Source organism: Pogona vitticeps, chromosome 7, assembly GCF_051106095.1.
Source record: "Pogona vitticeps strain Pit_001003342236 chromosome 7, PviZW2.1, whole genome shotgun sequence".
Lineage (NCBI taxonomy): Eukaryota > Metazoa > Chordata > Lepidosauria > Squamata > Agamidae > Pogona > Pogona vitticeps.
This window is the reverse complement of record NC_135789.1, coordinates 32285992-32307148: the sequence shown is the minus strand read 5'-3', so window position 1 is coordinate 32307148 and position 21157 is coordinate 32285992. Positions and strand designations below refer to the sequence as shown.

The 21157-nt window shown below is 52.9% G+C and overlaps 1 protein-coding gene across 6 annotated transcripts in view; it reads left to right on the top strand.

Moving 5' to 3' along the window:
• Positions 1-21157, top strand: part of ABR (ABR activator of RhoGEF and GTPase) — a 100418-nt gene that overhangs the window by 47852 nt on the left and 31409 nt on the right. For 4 of the 6 annotated variants that reach the window (XM_078379178.1, XM_078379177.1, XM_072978647.2 and 1 more), the window contains 5 exons: positions 6772-6983; positions 15187-15291; positions 17014-17199; positions 18996-19103; positions 19844-19904. In XM_078379178.1, coding sequence (XP_078235304.1) covers positions 6849-6983; positions 15187-15291; positions 17014-17199; positions 18996-19103; positions 19844-19904 — 595 coding nt within the window. In that variant the 5' untranslated portion in view covers positions 6772-6848. Of the gene's footprint in view, positions 1-6771; positions 6984-7013; positions 11989-15186; positions 15292-17013; positions 17200-18995; positions 19104-19843; positions 19905-20213; positions 20368-21157 lie in introns of those variants that run through there. The other 2 variants (XM_072978651.2, XM_078379179.1) reach the window with 2 other exon arrangements.

The following is a 21157-nucleotide window of genomic DNA, read 5'->3' as shown; positions in this document are numbered from 1 at the left end:
TGTGGTCTCCCTCTGGGGCGATTTCCCTGCACTAATTCTCCATATAGGAGATCCTTTGGAATCCGACCATCAGCCATTCTCACAACGTGCCCAAGCCAGCGTAGACGTCGCTGTTTCAGTAGTTGTCTATATAGCAAGTGGCTTGCAAGTTCGGTTCTGGACAGAGTGTGGAACTCCAGAAAACTGGACGGTTTGGTTAGAAAGGGGTAGAGCTGTGCTTTTGACTTTGTCTGGTTGGGCAGGAGTCACGAAAACAGGAGGAAACATTGTGGTTTTGAAGATGCTCTGGGGTTTTGAAAAACGGATGGATTGTCGAGCTGGGAGGAACCTCAAGGGTCATCTAGACCAACCCACCACCAAGGGAAGAATCCCAAGAGGGGAGGTAGAATCTTTGGGATAGAGAGGTGAGCTTTGAACTCAGGTCTTTCCAGCTGACCACCCCCACTCACCCCCACTGCCTTGGGCTGGCTGGCTTGAACAAGCCAGGCCCCTTTCCACCCACCAGAGGTTGCAACCGAGCCCCGTGGAAGTCCCCAGAACAGGGGCACTCCTGCTGATGGACATCCTTTTGGCCAGGGGGCCAGCCGGGAGGGATAATCGTAGCCCACCTCCCTCCCTGGTCCTTGTTTGAAACGCTTGGGCAGGTGGCCGCTCAATAAGGGACAGGGCGCGTGGCTCCTAAATTAGGAGCCGGTGGCTACTAAATAAGGACGTGTTCCTCGAAATAAGGCGGGAGCAGCTGCCGAATGAAGTACCACAGCGGGTGGGCTACTAAGCAAGGAGCTCCTCTTTGAAATAAGAAACAGGTGGCTAGTGAGTTAGAAACAGGTGGCCCCTCAATGAAAAAATAATAATTTCTGGAAACGAGGAGCAGCTGGCTGTTTCGTGTCCACGCCTCAAAACCCCCCCTCCCCGGCACCAGTCTTTTGAGCATCTTGTGATCTGGTTGGGAAGACCTTTGTGAACAGAGTAGCCTAGTGGGTAGAGTACAGTAGAGGGCGAGGAGGTGTGAGATCCTGGTTCCTGCCTTGAAACCTGTGATCATCTCTCTCAGCCTAGTCTACCTCGCAGGGGTGTTTGTGGGATACACGGAGGAGCAGGAGAGACACCGATGCTGCCTTGAGATTCAGGGAAGAACCATGGGGGGGGTTTAGCCCCATGTTGTGATGTTTACATATGTGTCTGTGTATGTTTGTATTCACATATATTATAAAATTTGTAAAATTCTAATGTTTTATTGTATACACCTTATTGGAAGCTGCCCGGAGTGGTCGACCAGACCAGATGGGTGGGATATAAATAAAATAAAATAAAATAAATAAATAAATAAATAAAAATTATACTTGTGGTGACATAAATTAAAAAGTAAATTTATTTTTCGCACCGCTTATATTTGTGCGAACTATATTTATGCACATCATTAGGGTTTATATTTTAGGAATTATAAGTATGCTTCGAAATGTAACTACAATTGGTCCATGATTCACTTTTGAAATCTTTGCAGATAGGGCTTCTGTTTGGTGGAACAAAGGGTTGAAAATGTGATGAATGGCAGACTAAAATATAGACTAGAGGGTAAGAAATAGCACAACACTTCAGATGGCGTTGGACAGCTGATAGCTTTAGCGCAATCAATGCCCACTCAATGTTTAAACAGAGGCCAGACGGCTGTCAGCCAAGGATGGGGTGCTTGCATGTCATAATGGCCCCAAGGGGGGTTTGGCTAGATGACCCCCGAGGGTCCCCTTTGGAGTTTTCCTCCACCCTCGGTTTCCACCCTGGCACAGTGGCTGGTCCGCGTGGAGCTTTCTCCGTTGGCCTCCCTTCCGCCGACCTGCCTCTTGCTTTCAGCCAGCCCCGTTGCTGTGGTGCCGTCCCTTGGCCCCGAGCCGCTGGGAATTTCCTCCTCACACAAGGGTTGACGTGCCCAGGGAGCTGTCCCTCGCTGGCGTTCCTCCTGCTGCCGGTTTTATTTAGCGGTGCCTTTCTCTCTTTCTGGCTGCCTACTTTTCTCTAGAGCGATCGATCAAACTATGTTGAGCGGGTTTTTTCGCCCCCAAAGTGGACCCTGGAGAGAGAAGGGAAAGCTGGCAGGTGTTTTGTATAAGATGCAACACCACGGATGGACGGAAGGAAGGAAGGAAGAAAGGAAGGAAGGAAGGAATGGGGGGGCCCCACGGGTGCCCTACTCCAGGTTGTTGTGTGTGGTTGGAGATGAGGTGGACCAAGAAAGAAACCTGGTCATCTAAGCCAAAAATGTCCCTGGCCGCACGGGAGAGGGCCTTGTGAAGTGCCTTCTGTCTACATGCTTGGTATTCTCGGCAGGAGCAAGCTGGAGCCAGGAAGAAGAACATGTGTCGCGCACGCACGAGGCGCAGGGAAGCGTCCTCGCAGTCTTGAGCCGAGGAGCAGGTTGACGGCGACAGCCCCCACAAAAAACGGACAGAGAGGAAGGCGCTGTTGCGTGGAGGCGGGAGTGGCCCTCTGGGTCACTTTGTTCCTCTCCCATAGGATTTCCTCTTCTGATCAGGGTTGACTCTCCAGGGTCTCGCACACAAAGAGAGTCACAGAGCCGGAAGGGATCCTAAAGATCATCTAGTCCTACCCTGGTCCCATAACAAGTACTGGTGGGGTTTGGGGATTTTTTTTTTTTAATCCCCTAATTCCCCATTCTGGGAGTTCAACCTGACTTAGGCTCACCTGGCAGAAAGGCCTCGCCTGGAAGGCTTTCAGACCCAGCTAGGCCTCGCTCCCTTCAAGCTTCCTGTTCCTGCCCCAGGGCTGAGCTGGAAGCCTTCCTTTCTGAACAGGAAGCTAGGCCGAGCGGAGGCTCAGAGCCGTCCCAGTTAGCTGCACTGGTGTGTCTGCCTGTACAGGGTGTGTCCATCAGGTGGATGCATCCCTCTTGTTAAACTTTAAAAAATCCAAATAACGATTAAGAAAAAGTATTGCAAAGTTTGTGACATTTTAGTTCCTGTTTCCCCATTTCTTCTCGTTTCATCTCAGAGGTAGCCCTTTTCCACGCTGTGGCGACCCACGGCTGTAGCCATGCTGGCCGAGCCCCACATGTCCCTCTCCCCACCCCATGGCCGCCACCATCCCTTTCCTTAGCTTTCTGGAGCCCTTTCAAAAGCTCTTCTGTGCCTTCTTCCCCTTCCAGGAGAGCTTTTTTTCTGTCGCTGGCAGTGTTAATTGGATTAATTTGCACATCGTCAAATTGCTTTTTAAAAATCTAATGAGTGTGGTGGTGGTGGTGGGGTGTTATTTCTCGTGGATGGCTCATCGCATCAAGGCAAAGGAGGTAACTTTCCAGTCCCGGAGGGGGAGACGGGCCACTTGCCGTTCGTTCGTTTCTGTGAGGTCGGCAGCTGAGTTGTGGTCACCCGCTCCCCTAGGGCGAGCTGACCTTTCAGGATGTGCCTAGTGACTCACGCACCCGAAGTTAAACACGGTCAAGTAAATGTCACTATTGCTATCCTTACAGGATCGGAAGCGGGAGACTCTTCCCGCCCCGCTGACCCATAAACGGCCGGCCAAACGGGGCCGCTTAAAGTGCTCCTGGAGTTCACTCCGGGTGGGTTTTTAGGGCGACCGGCCAGCTGCCCTCCTCGGAGGCAGGGAGCCGACAAAGAGCCCTGTCGAAGCGCAAGCCTGCGGGGTTTGTCATCCAAGCCCAGCTAGGGGGAAGAGGCAGACGTGGGGGGGGAACGTTCTCCCACCCATCAGTGCTTGCCCCGTCCCCCCCCCCGCGCATCTTCCAGCTGCAAGAAGCTGCATGGAGTGGGATGCAGTCGGAGGCGGTTGCCATGGCGACGGTACAGGCCTCAAGCCAGTGGCAGCCGGAGAGCCTCTGTGCGTGGGATCGCGGGGGGGGGGGGGGAGCTAGCAAGGAAAGAGAGGGGAGGGAGAGAGATGGGTGGTGGGTGGTTTTTAGGGTGTCAGGAGGGAGCCGGGATGTGCGTTTTGCCTTCAGACCCCCCCCCACACACACACACACACCCCTCAGCCTCAGGGGCTTGGAAACCTTAAAGGGAAGCCATCTTTGAAAAATTTAGCTGGGCTCGGGTGCGAGCACTTCCGTCCGGGCCGAGCTGTGTCAGGACAACAGCTATTTATGTGTTTGTTCATCCTATTTTTAAAAAAATCTTCCCCTTCTTCTTGAGAAGAATAATATTTTGGAGGTGGCTACAAACAATATTGAAAAGGAAAAGTGGAGTAGGGAGCCAAAAATGGAAAAAAAGTGGAAATGGTCTCTTTCTTCCCCGTCCTTCAACTATGAAGTGAAAAAGTATTTCCATTGAGCAGATTATTCTGTATTTTATATAGCGATTTCCTGGTCTCTTCCTCTAGCGAGCGAACCAAGGTATATGGTTCTCCTCCTGTCCTCTTGAGGCTTATCACGACAACCCTGTTAGGTGGGCTAAGTCTGAGAGGGGAAAAAATCCTGGTAAAATGGAAACACAACTGGATCTAGAGGGACCCGTAATATGGATGCCCATTAGGCTCGCCCGGCATGGCCAGGGGGAAAGCCTAATGGGAGTTGTAGTCTAGAAGCTTCTGGAGGCCCAAGATCCCTCAACCCCAGATCTCAATGGGTCTGCACCTAACTCAGTTCCTCCTTTGGAAATTTTAATAGGGAGCCATTTCTGACATGCAGATTTGGTCTTTTTGGCACCGTCACCCCATAGATGTCCTATCTCTGGTTCCAAAGAGGATCTGTTATTCCGTTTGTGAGGAAAAGCTGAATTTGTAATGCAAACGTCCGACACTTACTTCCCCAGAACAGAGATAAAGAAAGCAGCGTCCAACAACGGTTTTGCATCTTTCCTACGTCTGATATTTGCATGGGCGTCACTGTCGCGCGGCATAAGCCCTCATTCCAGAACAAGGCGAGCTTTCTGACGTTCAGAGACACACAAAAACACCTTTGAGAAAGATTCCAGCCTCGCGCCCGAAACTTGTACAATATAATCCAATAAATGAGGGGCAAGGGATGGCTGAGATGCAGGCCTTTTGACGGTAGTAATTTGGAATTCAGACATAGACAGTTGGAAGAGGGACCCCAGAGGTCCTGTAGTCTAGCCCGCTGAACCGGGGGGGCCAGGAGGCAGGGAAAGCACTTTCCAAAACCTGGGCTACACCCCCGGCCTAAATACTGAGGGAATTCGTATTTTCCTCCGAGGAACTCTCCGCTAGGAGGGGCTGGACTAGATGACCTCTAGGTGCTCTTTGAAAAAAACCCCTCCTAGGATTCTAAGTTTCAGCTTAATTAGGAGCCCAGAGGACCCACTCTGAAGAGTCTGGCAGCTGCTCTCGTGCCCCTAAGGGACCCGGCACAGACGGCACCAGACTTGGAAAAAAAGCTGCTTCTGGCGTTTCGGAGCCCTGCCTCGGTTCAGGCAAGGCCAGACCTTCTCATATAGTCCAGCACCTTCCCTCCGCCCCATCGGTAGTCCAGGGGTCAGAAGGCGTCTAATCGGGCCCAGGACAAGCATTTTAAAGCCAGGTGACCTGAGCTCCACGGGGTGTCCACAGGTCTGGTCCTTGCTACTTAATCTTCACAACAGCCCTGCGAGGTAGGTCAGTCAAACCGAGGATGACGAAGGGGCTTGTTTAGCTCTGCGGCCCCAGCAGAGGGTTTTGGACCTGGGTCTTTCAGAGAGAGCCGTGACCCCGTCCTGCGATCTCCCTTCCTTGCTCTCCTCCTCCTCCTCCTCCTCTAAGGTACCCGCTGTTCGCCAGGGTGCTCTGCCACGCGCATTGGGGGCAGCCAGCCAGCCAGCCAGCTGCCGCACGTAATTGAGGGATTTGAAGCAGCACTCGAGGCGTGCTTAATTGGGGGAAATGTGGGGAAGTGTGTCAAGCCACGAGGGTGGGGGAGGCGAGGGAGGGGTTAGGTGCCGGCAGGCACACGTGCGTGCGTTTGAGTCGGTGCGGAGTGGGTGGCGGGAGATGGGTTTGCAGCAGGGAGAGGAGTGGGTGGAGTGGTGCCCCCGGAGGGGGAGAAGGAAAGGCGGGCGGTTGGTACGTGCCCACGTGTTACCTCCCTGCCTCGAACCATGCGCAGGGCTTTCCTCTCTCTGCCAGTGCACCTCCGGGGTGTGGGTGTGCAGGCCTCTTCTTGAGTCCTTGATTTATTAGATTTCCATGCCACCTTTCCTCCCCACAAGTTCAAGGTGTGGGAGGGGTGGTTCTCTTCTGCTTCCAATCTGGCCCAAGATGACCCGGTGATAACTTTAATCTGAGTGTCCTGGGTCCTCGGTCCAGCAACATTGGCAATTATACCTGTGGTTTTGTGCCTATAAATTACGCACAAGGCATTCCTTGCTTGTAGAAAGCCAGCAGGTCAGGGAAAAGGATGAGATGCAGCTGGTCTTCCTCACTCAGGCAGAAGTCCTGGGGAAGGGCTTTCAGAAAGTAAAGCATGCAAAGTTCTTCACTCGCCCCTTCTTCAGCCCAACCGTCACCCAAAATGGGCTTCTGTTTGGCTGTCGCCTTTGGGCTCAGGGTGGCAAAGTTGAAGGAATCTGTATTGACTTCCGAGCAGGCGACGTTGATTTTGCAGGAGGCGATGGCTCTGCTCCAGGGTTTGGTCTGAATTTAAAACAAAAAACAAGAATCGTCCACGTTGCTGCACCCTATCTGCAAAAAACAAGTCTGACATCTCGGATTGCTCTTTCAGCATTCGGACTAAAACCCACTGTGGATTTGCTGCCTTCACTTGGGCTTGTAGCCCACACTGACCGGGCTTCCCCATTTTTCTTTGGACAGATTTCAACTACGGCACCGAGGAATATGATGCCGAGGGCAACGAGGAGCCCAAAGTTCCCCCCGGCGGCTCAGAGACCATGCCTTACATTGACGAATCGCCCACAATGTCCCCCCACCTCGGTGCCCGCAATCCAGAGGGGGGCAGCGCTGGCGACAACAGGGACGGATCGGAGAGCGTTTCCCCCACCCCTGCAGATGGACTGGGTGCTGCGGTAAGTGGCTGGAATTTGAGCCGGGGTGCTGTTTCCTTCTCTCTTTTTTTACTTTTTGTTATTTTATTTACAAAAACAAACCAAGTTCAACTAAAAATAATGTTTGATTTCCGAAAAAGCGAACCTGTAAGGTGCAGGTTGCAGAAAATCGCAACTTACCAGGCTGTGTGGGAAGGGCACATAACGGGACAAAGGAAAGTTGCTTGCTGTGTTATATACTGTATGGCTGATCTTTGAGTAGGGTGCTATTGGCCAGTGCCTGGGAAGTGTTCCCCACATGCTTGCTGGAGAGGCATGTGAGCGGGAAAGTTGCCATTAACTTACGAGACGTGCGTATGAACAGTGGCCGTGCCTGTCACCGGGAACAGGGGAGACATTTAAGCGTAAAGATATGTTCATTGTTCCCTCCTCCCCAGCAGGCACGGTTTCTGTGTAGCAGGGGTGGGTAACCGGACGCCCTGGGTCAAATCAGGCCTTCAAGCCAAATCCAACCCTTCCAACCTTTTCTGAGGGATTTTCTCTTTTCTAAAAGGCTGAGCTGCTTCCTCAGGGGTTTGGTTACCAGCCGTAGGAGCTTAAAAGTGAAAACCCTGCCCACCCCCCACCCCCCGGCACATGACCTCCGGGAATGTCTGTGACTCGAATTCAGCCCTTGAAAGGGAATTGCCCACGTTGGCTCAAAAATCTCATGCAGAGAGGTGTTTTCCAGCTTGCTGCCTGTAATCTTTTCAGAAAAGTAAAACCTGTAATTTCTCCTCCAGCCCCCTCATCACCTCTGAGAACAAACCCATTGCTGTAATTATCCTGTATAAAAATGTCTGTGTTTGCATAAGGGACATGCATTAAAACTATTGTCATTTGCACTGCAATTCATTTGTAAGTATAAACTGTATGTCTAAACCGCAATAATGGTGTTAAAGCCACACAAGAGGAAATCAGACTTTCTGAACACAGGCTGTTCTAGGATTTTGTTATCCCGGCGATTTACGGGGAAATTACATTTGTTGGTCAAATTGGTCTATTTGACGGGGATCTTTGGCTCTTGTATAAGATGAGAGCTTAAGACACGTGACGTGGCCAACGGATATTGCTATAAACGAGGCTGTGCATATACTTTAAGCTGCTTGGGAATTAAGTGCCAGCAAAATTGGATTTTTTAAAAAACACTTGGGATCACTGGGATTAGGCTGGTTGCTCTTTTTCTCCCTGGAATCTTTTTAATGTATTTATTTATTTATTTATTGAGAGAGAGAGAGAGAGAGAGAGAGAGAGAGAATGACGGGCTCGAAGTCAGCCAATGAATATTATGCATCTATGGGGACTTGAACTCGCCTCTCCCGGGTTCTGTCCCCAAACGTTGGTACATAAATGCGCCGCTTATGTCCAGAATCCTATTGTGACCCGGAATGGGAGCATCAGCTCTGCAATTTGTGATAGTTTGCGCCTGAGATTTACACTAGCGACGCTTATGATGGCTCACATGCCCTGCAGGATTCTGGCCTCTGGCTTAGAGCCCGTTTCCTGGGCATCCTGCATTTCAGAGCATCCAGGTTTCTTGAGCAAATGACTTAAGCGAGAATTAAAAAGAGTCCGGTCATCCTTGTATACCCTGGGAGAAACCAGGTTTTTGGACTACACTTCCCAGAATCCCCACACTTGCCGGGTGATCTTAAGAGCTGTCTTCTAGAGAAGTTACTTTTCTCCCCTCCTTTCTTTCTTGGTTGAATAACTCACTTGTACATTCTTGTGGGCATCTGGTATTGCATACTATGGGGTGGGTTGCTCCACCTGGCGGTCAAAATCTGGTATCACCTTGTTTTTGGGAAGGGGAGGGAAACCAGTCTCCCATCATTTCTGCTTGAATTCGATTTCTGAATAACCCCATTCCTAGGAAAGGCGTTTGAAGGCCAGGTGGCAAAGCTGGAGGGGGGGAGAGAGAGCGCAGAGAGACAGAGGTTTGTTGTTGAAGGCTGGAGGGAGAGAACCTAAAAGAATTAGTCCCCCCGCCCCAGTGCCATGGACACAAAAATCCCCCACCTTGGCGGATTCGTAGGCCCCATAGCTAAGGGGATTTGCTTAAATCCTTCTCTGCTGCTCTTTGGACTTCCTGCCCTGTAGGTTTTAACTCTTTCCTTCCAGTGTGGGAAGTGTGGTTTGCTGAGATGCCCTCTGGATCACACAAGGGTCTTAGACAACTTCAGAAACCTCTTTTCATTTCGTCTGATCAAGCCAAATCTCTGTGCTGGCTCCTTCTCTTGTTTTGCCTTGATTTCAAGGCTCTAGTCCTTATTATCTTAAAAATATTCCACTGGTTATGTTTCCTTCCATCCTTCCTTCCTTTTCTCCCTCCTGCCCTCATCCTGCCTCATTCCTCCAGCGAGTTCACCCCTTCCTCATCAATCGGGCACATAAAACACATTAATTTTTAAAACCTGTGTTTGCCAGGACTGCAGGGCAAGTTAAGAGCAAGTGAACTCTTTCCAACAACACCCGACTTTCTCACAACAGCCTTTTGAGGTAGGCCGAGCTCGCGTCCAATGGTGCCTTCAGCCGCCCAGTGAGCTCGGTCACAGCAGACTGGTGATCTGAACCCCCCCCCTTTCTGTTTACTGGGTGTGATATTTGCATCGCCTTGGCTGTGAAACTGGTTGAACGGGGTTTGCTGGGGTGCGATTTCATTCCCTGTTTATTTGCTGCGCAGACCTGTGAGTGCGTCTAAGTCTGCGCTGGTGAATTCCGATTATTTGGGCAGAATAATCTCATTGCTGGAGAGGAAAGGGGAGAGCCCCGTATGCAAAACCTTTGTGGTCTTGGTGGCTTAATTTTCTCTGTGCTCTGTAGCTCGTGCGCCGTTCACTTGTTGTGCCGAGATGCCCTTCTTGCGGGGGAGGCTCACGGTGGTCCTCGCCCCCTCTCGTCCTGACATGGGGGGTTGCAAAAGCGCGATCAAAACCCGTACCTGTGTTTTGATTTTGGAAACAAAAGGGGACCCGCTGGTCTGTTTTTGGAGGCCCTTTGTTCTTCACCTGCTTTCTTTCGGTGGGGTTCTGCCCCCCCCAACCAAAAGGGGTTCTGCATTTCTCCAAAGATTACTTCTTCTAAGCCAGGGTTGGAAGCCTATTCCCGTTCATATCGTGGCCTGACTGACGTGTTCTGGACACCTGCCTCCCCACCCACACCCAGTGAAGCCTTTTGAAAGCTCTCTCCAATTTCAGACGATCATCTGCAAACAGATGCCTGATGCTTTTCTCTCTTTCTCCTGTGCATCTGGTGACCTAAGTTGTAGCAGTAAGAAAAATCAGTTTAAGGTTGTTCTCGCTTGTCTTTACAGTATATATCCGAACGTCAAGGGCCATTCATCATCCTCCCCCAGATCTCACAATAGCCCTGGCTAAATAAGAACAGCTCACCCCTGACGTCACCCTGCGAGCGGCGAGATAAATCTGTGGCTTGCGCTTTATGCTCCACTTCCGCGCTAACCACTCTACCGTACTGTCACGTTTTCTAAAATTGAAACTAGCGTTGCCCATGCGCTTAATTATAAAACACGCTTTTTCTGCAGTGCTCCACAGTCTTTTCTGAGTATCGTTTAACATCTTCACTATCCCAGCAAGGCAGGCCATGGGAAAAAAAAGACCTTTTTGACTTCCTCCCTGTTTACTTCCATTTTCTGTCTGTTGATTCATTCATTACCTTTATATCCTACCTTTTCTCTGAAGAGCGCCAGCCAGTAGATCCGGCGGCATCTACGGCTGTCGGGCGCCCATCTTAAGCCTCACAACGCCCAACCTCGTCAGGTAGGATGATGCTGAGCCAGGGACAGGCTCCAAACCACCCCATGAGCTTCACGGCTCAGTGAGGACTAGAAGCTGGCTCTCCGAGAGATTCCAACCTGGCGATTTGAACACAGATCCTCGGACAGTGGTTTTTCCAGGACAGTATCTCCTGGTGTCCTTTGAACCCCAGGTTGAATGGTGAGATTTATAGGACCCACAGTTTTTAAAAAAGTAACTTTCCCCCAGCCGTGGCTCTTGGGATCTGGGGCGGGAGGGAGCCGGCTCCTTCTCAGACCAGTTTGGTGCCTCCTGCTGCAGGCGGGGCGTTCCTCCCAACTCCACGTGGTGCCTTTTTTCTTCCTGGATGGGATCAAGATCTCCTCCCCCTTCTTCTTCTTCTTTTTTTCAATTTTCAGCTGTCCAGTGGAACAGAGCTTGTGAATGCGGTTTTCTCCTGCCCTTTTTTTCCTCTGGTTTTTTTTTTTTTTTGTTTTAGTCTTAGTACATCTGGCAGCTGCTTCCTCCTTCACTCTCCCCTTGAAACAGTCGCCGGCCGCTTCCTCAAAGGCAGAGAAAGAGAGAGAGAGAGAGAGAGGACACCCTTTTCGCTGGGAGAGAAAACTTTCTTTTTTCGCCCCGTCTTGTCAGGTGGAAAGGCCTTCCTGCGCCACCTGCCTCGGTTGGCGCCTCCTAACGGTGCCCCAAAGCGGGCAAGGCGGATCCAAGACAAGGCGGGCACTGGAGAAGCGGGAGGGGAATATATATATATATTTTTTCTTTTAAAAAACGCAGGAACCTCAAGCTGGCACACTGGAAGACGTCCGAGAAGCAGCCCAGTTCCTGGATTGCTCTCTTCTTCTCGTTTCTGACGGAGTTTAGTTCTTTTTGTGCCCACCGTTTGGCAAAGCTGTAGGAAAACTTGGGCTTTTTTTTCCGGTTTCCCGAGCGAGCGCTGCCCAGAAATGGCTCCCGTCCTCGGAGGGGAAAGGCCCTGCCAACTTCGGGAGAAAGGCGTGCCAGCCCCGGCCTGCGCCAGGCTTTAAGGAACACTCGCTCCCCAGCGCGCAGGTTGGCAGAGAGGGAGGGGGGCGGGTGGGGGCGGGTTTGCAGGCATGCAGGAAGAGGAAGAAGCCATAGGGTACCTGGACAAGATCCTGGAAGATGAGGAGGAAGAGGAGGAGGAAGAGGAGGAGGTGGACAAGAAGCCGGGCACCCCAACCTCGGGAAAGGTGGGCGTTCAGGGGAACAGTTGTGAATTGGGGAGGGGGGGTTGTCTAAGGCCTGTTTGCAGGGCAGTGTGGCTGGATTTGCAGCCTCCTTTTTTTTCCGAGGGAGGTGGCTTGGTTGTTGATGTTGTTTTACAGGGTTTCCTGCTTGTTCTCGCCATGGACCCAATCCTCTGGCTAGGGGGCCTGAGTTGGTGCAGGCGGCCGTGTCCCCTGACATCCCGCGTGCTTAGTTTTGTGGTTCCGTGTCTGTGCATGCTGGGAGGGGTGGTACAGATGACCCCTTTTTGCCCCGGAGCCCAGCCTCTTTGCTCTCGAAGGCTGCCTCCCAGAACCAGTCCCTGGTGTAGAATTGCCTTTCTGGTGAAAGTGAAGAAAAAAAAACGCTCTGCGCATGGGCAGAGGCCGCCTGGCCTGTCGGGACTCAGAGCTTTCCAGGGCTGTGCTGCTTGGGGGATTTTGGGAGTTGTAGTCCCAGACGCAACATAGCCAGGATTTAGCTTGTGTGTGTAATGCGCCGGTGTGTGTGTATGTGTCTGCTTTGTTTCTTTTACCCCAGTTCTGCCTTCCGGTCTCCCTCTGTGGGTTCGTGGTCAGGGGTCAGATAAAACAGTTTGTTCTGTTAGGGAAGGAGGCGGTTCCCGTTGCCACGTCCGTTTGCCCTGTGGATGTGGTCCCCGGAAAGGGAGCCAACCTTCCTGATTCCCCCCTCCCCACTGTAGACCCCACAGGCCTTCAATGTGGGGCAGGGAGGGCTGACCTGTGGCCAGGAGTCGCCAGCCTCATTCAGCTCAGGGCGCACCCTTTCTCTCCAGAAGGGAAAGATCTGTTTTCAGTGCCAGAGGTTGGGATCTGTCGAGGCAGCCGCCCTGCGCCTTCTCCACACCCGTGCACGCCTGCCCTTTGGGGCAGGAACCTCGCCCTTGACGCTGGGCGCCGCAAAAGAGGTCCCAGGGAAACGGGTTGATTTCTGTCCTTCGTCAGGAAAGCAGAACTTAGGCTTGGCCCTTTTGGGCACGGCGAGGGGGGCCACCCGTCCTCCCTCCTCGGTCCGGCCGGGCCCTCGAGCTGGCAGCCCTTGGCATGGATGTGTTTCTGAGCTGGCACAGTTGGCGAGCAGGTCCCCCTGTGTTGGGAGGGAAGCTGGAGGAGAGACGTTGGGAAAGGAAGGAGGACAGGATGATGGGGGTTGTAGTCCAGAAAGAAAGGAAGATGGTCAGATGGGAATTTTGGTGAGGAACAGTGTTCGATAAAGAAAGCAAAACAAAACTCGCCAACGCCTTGCCTGACGATGCTGACCGCCTAAATTTAGGTTGCAAATTTGGCAGGCAGGAAGAAGGGAGGGGGAAGCGTGGAAACCTGCTGTGGCACCTCCCGGGGCTCCATGATTTGTGGAGAGGGCCCTCGAGCGCTGGTGCATGCGCTCCTCAGGCGTCGTTCAGGGGAGGAGAGGCGTGGTTTGGCTTCATTCGCGCTTCACCATGGACCTGCAAGGTAGGGCAGGCCGGCCAGCAGGCCATGAGCGAGCGAGGGATCGGCCCCTAGCTTCATAGTGAACGTCACGGTGGAGGGGAGCATTTGAACCCGGGTCTCTGATTTAAGCTTGCTCTGAGGAGGGAGTCTGCTGTAGTGGGTAGAGCAGCAGCAGTGGGGTAGGTGGGTGTTATAAAATGCATGCGTGCGCACATGCACACCCACACCCACACCCACACACACCCAAGGCACACAAAGTAAAGTGAAAAAGGAGGAGAGCAGTGTCAAGGCCAGGAGGCATGGAAGGAAGGAAAGGCCGGGCCAAAAAGGGACCTGCTGACCGGCTCCCTCTTCAGTGAGTTGAAGTCTCAAGAAGAACCGAGAGGCTCCCTGTCCATTCCGCTGTTCTCTACCATCTGTCAGAACGGCCCTTATTCCAGCCATGAGAAACGGGGCGCCTGTCATTAAAATGAAAGGTAGACGCCCGCAGGTCGGACCAGCTGCTGCTGAAGAAAGGACAGGCGGCCTGTTGTGGAAGGAAGGGAGGGAAGGAGTCCCGAATTCTCCCTGGTGCTTCTGGGAGGAAAGGCAGGGGGTCTCCACCTGAATAATCGTCCTTCATTGAGAAACAGACGGGACGGCGGCTCAGGGAACGAGGAGGGGAGGACGATGGGATCGGGTGTCCAGGCCAGCCACGGAACAGAGCAGGAAAGCCACCCAGAACGTGGGTTAAGAAGAAGGGGGGGAGGATTGGCCACCGAGGTCTGGAAGGAGGCGAGAAGACCCCGGGCAGAGGAGAAGGCGAGGTGGCCGAGAATCCGTGACCCCTAAAGTTTTCGCTTTCAGGTTTCTGCTCTCTGTGCCTGGCTAGACGTTTCGCCATCCTACTGTTAATGAACAGGCGCGCGCCTGTCGTTGCTTGATTTTTCCAACCTGCCCCCCCCGCCCACGCCTCTTTATTTTTTGGGGACTCGTGTTTCTGCCGGGACCCGTCTTTGGCAGAACCTCCCTCCCAGGCCAAGTTGTGATGCGAAATCTGGAAACCTCCACCTAAAAATATCCATTAAAAAAAGGCCCTGAGAAAATAGGTAAACTCAAAAGGCCGGTGTGGGCGAGGGAGGTGGAAGGATAGCGACCAAATAGCCCCAGAGAAGGAGGAAGTCTTGGCTGCTTTAGAGGGACTTTCCAACTAAGCAGGGAAACATGGGGAAAGATTGGATTTGTGGACTACAACTCCCAGAATCCACATCACCAGCGGTGTTCTGTTGGCCGGTGCTGCAAATGATTAGCATCTCTTGCGTGTGTGTGTTTGTGTACATGTACATTTGCGAGGGCGTTTGTGTGAGAGAGAAAATGTGTGAGAACGGAACTTGAGCGTTACTTGCCAGGAATAATGAGTAACTTGTCATGAATTCCTTCTTTGGAATAGTTACAGCATAGCCAGAGGTCCGGTTGTGGGACTTTTCTGCTCCTCTTCCTCACACCCTTTCAACTGTGACAGTGCCCAACCGAAAGAAGGGCTCTGGAACCCTCAGAAGCTTTCCTGGGTGGTCCAGGAAAATATCACACCCACCTGCCGTTCTTTAAGGGAGAGACGAGCGGTCGAACGACATAAGAAAAGTTTGTGAGACTGTTAACGGCGTTCACGTTGATTTCCCATAAATTGGTGGGGTGGCCCACTGCCTGAGTACGTCTCCTCTTTCTAACACGATGCTTTCTCCTTCACAGGGTGAACGGGAAGCGAGGAAAGGGGTGGACATGCGCAAGTTGGTGCTGAAGGATTTCTTGGCCAGCGAGGAAATGTACATCAACCAGCTGGAGGCGCTCTTGCTGGTAAGGTCCGTGACCAGCATTGGGGCGGGCAGAGCAGGAACGGAAAAGGAGAATCGCCTCGGAGGTGGGACTTTTTTTGGGGGGGGGAGAGAGACCAGAACAAGGGACCACTGGTAAAACGCAGAATTGTGAACCTGTGAGCTAGAGAGCATGGCCACTTTTGTCTTGAATGGGCTATTCAGACCCGTAAGCCTTACAAAAGACCTGCTCCTGGCTGGAGCTGAAAATCACTTTGTTGGGATACCTGGCTGAGCTCTGCGGAAGCCTTTGGGCCGACTGAGCCACGCTCTTCTTAAGAGTCTTCTTTTCTAAAAAAAGAGAGAGTCTCCCCAAACTGGTGGGTCTATGAAGTTTGTGAGCAAACCGGGCAGAAGGGAGAGCAGAGCCACCTGCTGTGTTCCCCCCCCCCCCCATGCACTAAGCCTGGCCCTTGGGGTACACTGCGTCGGGAGACAGAAGTTCCATTTCAACAGCTTTCCTGGCTAGCAGCTTTTTTGATCCGAGGACTTCCCGTGTCACCAGCCCGTCTGGACTGCCAAAGTTGTGCTCCATGTCCCTGGGGAACGCTGCCTTTCCCAAAATAAAAAGAGACCTGATATTCTTCTGACTCAAAGCCCCTCTTGTGGCAGGGAGTTCCCTACGTTTCGCTTTTTTTGATGTCCTGCAGCCGTAACATCTTCTGCAAAAGTTGTCTCTTTGGGGTTGTATTTGGTGCTTCTGCTTCCTCTTTCAAGCCCGCCGTTCGAGTCAGATCTGGTTGGCTTTGCGTAACACCCGCGTGGGAGGGCGAGACTGCGTGCGTGTGTGTCCTTCCGTATTTTGGAGCATTGGGGAATCTTCCAAAGGGCCGTGAATGTTTGAAAGCAGCTCTGCAGAGACGTAGGGGCAGATTTCAGAATGCAGGCCTTCGTCCTAAAGAAAGGTTGTCAGCCAAGGATCTCATACCCTATTGACCAACCCTTTCTGGCCCTTTTTCAGCTCCGTCCGGGAGCAGATCTTTTGCAAGGCTCATGGTGGCCATGGACGACAAAACCGACCCCCCCACCCCAAATTTGCATTAGATCTGGACTTGATCGCAATAATAGTTATTTGTTGCTGGGAAAATGCGTGGCTGCAGAATTATGGGAGTTCTGGGCCCCAACAAGTCCTATCCACCCACCTCAGGCTTTTTATATGTTGCGTTCAGACGTACCCTGGTGCTGTGTGTTGAAAGAGTAAGGCCACAGGTGGGCCAGGGGGGCTCTTCCATCATCAGTTATAAGAGACACGGATCGCTAGATGGGAGGTAGAAACTCAACCGTCTCTGGGCCATCGGCAGCCCACTCGTAATGATGATTGGGGGTGGGAATTCAACTCACAAAGGAGAAGCACCTAGAAGCTTCCAGCAGGTAGGATCCTCCAACGGAAGGTTATTTTATTCCTGTACCTGTTTGAGGCCTGAAACAACATTTAAAAAGAGAGAAAGGGAAAAGTGACCTTATGATCTTTCTCATGATTTCTGGTTTTTAAAAGAAAGGGGGTGGCGGAAATCCGGTCCAGGCAGCAGCAGAAGATAATGATGATGATGATGAAGGCAAGACACCCTAAATTCAGTAGAAAACAGTTTGTTGGCACAGCCGACGGGTGGCTGTCTTTTCCAGTCCTCTGTCTGCGAGTCCAAAACATAAAAAGTTGTGTTTCTTAAAAGTCCCAGGGCCATCTGTCTCCTCCTGTCCTCTGCAGCCGATGAAGCCCCTGAAGGCGACGGCCACCACCTCCCAGCCGGTCCTCACCGTCCAGCAGATCGAGACCATTTTCTACAAGATCCAGGACATCTACGAAATCCACAAGGAGTTTTATGACAGCTTGTGGCCCCAGATCCAGAACTGGGACAGCGGCGTGGTGGTCGGGCATCTGTTCCAGAAGCTGGTGAGTCCGGTCGGCTCTGCCCAGCCAGCCCCTGGGTCCCTAGATCGCCCTCTCTGCTCTTCCCTCCTTGGTGGCCTCGGTGCAGGTCAGACGTTCCACCGTGGTTCGTGTTTGGTGTCCTCTGTGGCCCCGGAGGAGGCTCTGTGGCTGACCCCGTTGGCCCTGCTGTGGGTGGAGGGGCCACTGATCTTTGGTGGCCCTGGTTGAGATAGGATGCTTAACTGTGGTTAGCCGAAGCTACCTTCAGCCACTCTCCTACAAGCGCTGTGCTTAACCATGGTTAGCACAAACTGCCCTTGATCAGCTTGGTGCTGGTTTAAACATTCATCGGTGTTAGCAAAACAGCCGGGGTAAGAATCTCAAACGTAAAGTGAAACCTGGACTGAAGCTGCCTTCCCAGACAACCCCCCCCCAAGGGTCTAAAAATATAAATAATCATCTCTTTTCCTGCCCCCCCCTCCACGAAAAGGGCAAAAAGAAAGGTATTTCAAATCCCAACCTTAATGTCCATCATTTAGGTATCAGATGGGTTTGTTATTTGTTGATGGAACCATTGCCGTCAATGCCAACTCAAGGCAGTGAGCTCAGAATGGCAGGCATTCTGTTCTCCTCTTCTCTGCTTTATCCTCCTAGAGACCTGCCAGGTAGGCCAGGCTGAAAAAGCCCTGATGGATCCGGGGTCAAACGGAGTGTCAACATTCATGGGGGACAACAGTTTCCCGATTCCGTGACATTCACCCTTACATTGCTTGGTTTAAATGCTCTCTGAAAAGGGATTAGACAAATGAACAGAAGGGAAGAACCTAAACTAGACCCCCCCCCCCGGTTCAGGGCAGTCTACCTTTGAGTGATGGTTGTTGGGCAGAAAGAGTGAAAGCCAGCGGCTACCTTCCGCCCCTCGTTTGATCGCTCCTGAAATATCTGCTTGGCTGTGGGAACACCCGGGGGGGGGACCCTTTCTGACCCACTTGCGCTTCCTTCTTCCTGTCTGGAGTTTCGACGGTGAACCTTCGCCCTTTGCCAGACACCAACGGCCGGCCGGGCAACCCACTTTGCAGATGGGATGTTCCTTAATTGCACAAAACAAGGTCAAGCCATTATCCCAGCCGAGGAAGAAGACATGACACACTCAGCCTGGAGCCAGGCCTGTCCCTGAGCAGACGCGTCACCGCTTGCCAAGTTTTTGGAGGAAACGGGGCTTGACCTGCGGAGGCCGACGGCAGGGCCCGACTGAAGGGCCTTTCTGAGTGTCAGAACTGGAACCTGGGGTGCGCCGTGAGGGTGGCCGCTTTGGAATACCCCCCCCCCCGAGACCTCTCTGCCCAGGTGGCGTGGATAGGAGACGGAAGTGTCTCCCCTCACATTTAGAGTCCACTCGGATGGAGGCGACGAGGGCCATCAAAACTTTGGGATTTCTCCGTAACGTTTATATCCTGCAAAAACATACTTTGGAACGAAATTAAAACGAGACAGAGGATCCAAAGTGGCTCATTTTCTGCAGCCAGCAAAGCTGGCCAGGGGTTATTGCACCATAAAGTTGGGTTCTTGTGACTATTTGGCCGTTTTGGCTGGTGGATGATGGGAGTTGTCACCCATTGCACCTGGAGGTGAGGGATGGGGGAAGGCCGTCGTTATCGGGCAGGGTGGATCGTAATCCAGGGAAAATTGAGCTCAAATGAATTGGCTGGTCATAAAGGCACGCGCGGAGGAGTTTTGCTTTTCCTCTGGTTTTTCAGAGGTTCACAAAAATCAAATTTCTGGGTTGTTTCTTCCCCTCATTCCTCTTCCCTCCGCAGGCGACCCAGCTGGGGGTCTATAAGGCGTTTGTGGACAACTACAAAGTCGCGCTGGAGACGGCAGAGAAATGCAGTCAGAGTAACAACCAGTTCCAGAAAATCTCAGAGGTGAGGATCAGGGCCCCCATATTTACACCAATCCCCTGCGAGGGGGGTCAGGAAATGAAATAGGATGGGGCCATCCTCAGAACAGCCAGGGATAAGGAAAGGCTGGACGGAAAAGGTAGAAAGGGAAGCAAAATTAATAGGCTTTGGGAAACAGACCCGCTCTCGTAGATTAGGAAGCAGAGCCTCCACGTTAAGAGCAGTCTATCCCCAATAATAAAAGATAGGTCAGCTCGTGCCTGTGTCGGATCCGGAGGGCCACATCCCGATGGACCCTGTTTGAATAGAGAGTGCAGTTTTGGGGAGACGATATTCTTGGGCGAGGATGGATTTTCCGGCGTAAAAGTTATTTCTCGAGGTACTTTTAGCCAGCTTTTCCAGACAACTTTGCTGAAATATGGCCGCACGTATCGAAGGCTGCAAGATGGGGTGCTGGGTTAATTTCTCAGGCGTAGCCCCTTTTCTCTCCCTCCCCTCCTTAACACTGGAAGATGGAAGATGATGGAGGGCTCCACTTTGCACAGAGTTGCCTGAGTCTTTCTAAATAAGAAAAGGCTGGGGCGGATGGGCCACCAGATAAATCCCAAGAGGTCAGGACACCCTGCCGGCTCTCCGCTGGGAGGTGTCCCCCCCCCCGCAGGGACTTGCCCGTGTGTAACAGTGGGGGGCCAGGGGAGAGCTTGCTTTTTTACCTACACTGAGAAAAGTCTGCTTTTGACCGACGGATCATTCCCTTTTGGCAGGAGCTGAAAGTGAAGGGGCCGAAGGACTGCAAGGAGAGCCAGACATCCGTCACCATGGAAGGTACCGACTTTTTCTCCTCTCTGTGCGTGTGTGTGTGTCTGTGTGGTGCAGAGGGAGGAGGGTGGCCAGCCAGGGCGTATCACCCTTGGGCCCGATCCTCCTCGGTCTGCCCCTGGAATCCCCCTCTGCCCTCCTCCGGGGCCGCTGGGTCCAGGAAAGAGGAAGGGGGAACCCTCGGTGTTTGGTAGGGGGCGAGAGGGAGCCCGGGAAGAGGAGTGGGCTGAGCCTCCTTAGCATGCCACCAGCGTCTGGCAGCCCCTCGCGCTCCCCACCCCTCCGCCTCCCTCCTCCTTCCCCTCCACCGACTGGCTTTGTAGCTCTCTCGCCGCCACTGACAGCCAGCCAGCCGGCCGCTGGACCCCCACACCGGACAAAGCCACCGGGTCGCAACGATGGCCATGCCGGGCGGCGAACGCCATGGAAATCTTGCTCATCGTCCGTTTTTGCTGTAACTGCACCTACGGTGGGCTCTGGGGGGGGGCAGGTTCTTTTTTTGTGGGGAGTGGGGACAGGGCGGCTGGAGGGGCGGGGGCCTCCGGGATCTCTTGGCCAGCCAACACCTTTAGGGGGGGCTCCTAACAGGGGGGGTTGTTGCTCCCTTTTGCGGAGAGGGGGGGCCCTTTGCTTCTGAAATAGCCGGGAGACCGCCTGAGCTTTGTCTTGGGCTGAGCGCCGGTTCCTCGGCACGGCACGGCTCAACCCTGTTGGCTCCCTTCCCTGCCCCCCCCCCCCGTTCGAACTCGGTAATTTCTTTGTTCCTCCGCTGGAACAAAGCATCGGGCTGGGCTTCCTTCCCCCCCCCCGTTTGGTTTTCCATCCTTGGCTTCTTAAGGATGGTTTGGGGTGCCAGTGATGGAGTGCAGAGGTGAAGCCATGAAGGGAGACCCCCCCCGGAGGCGTGGCAGGCGGGCGCGAAGGGTCCGGGTTTCCCCCGTCCGTTTCTCCCCCACCGTCTTTTGGGGTACGGTCGGGGTGCAGCGTCCTGGCTTAAACCATCTCATCAACCCATGCTTTGGGGGGGGGGTTCGCTCAATGCCGCCCTTGGGAAAGGGGGGGGCTGTCTTGTCAAGGCATCGAGTAGATTCGCAATCCGTGAGGAAAGGTTGCTCTCTGTTCCCCCACCCTGAATCATCCCTGAACCTTCGTCTCATTTACTCCCAGATTAACGAGGCGCGGTGGGACATCCGATGCCTCGGTAACCATGACAACGGCGACCACTCTCTCTGCCTTTGTCCATGGATCGAAGCCCTGTT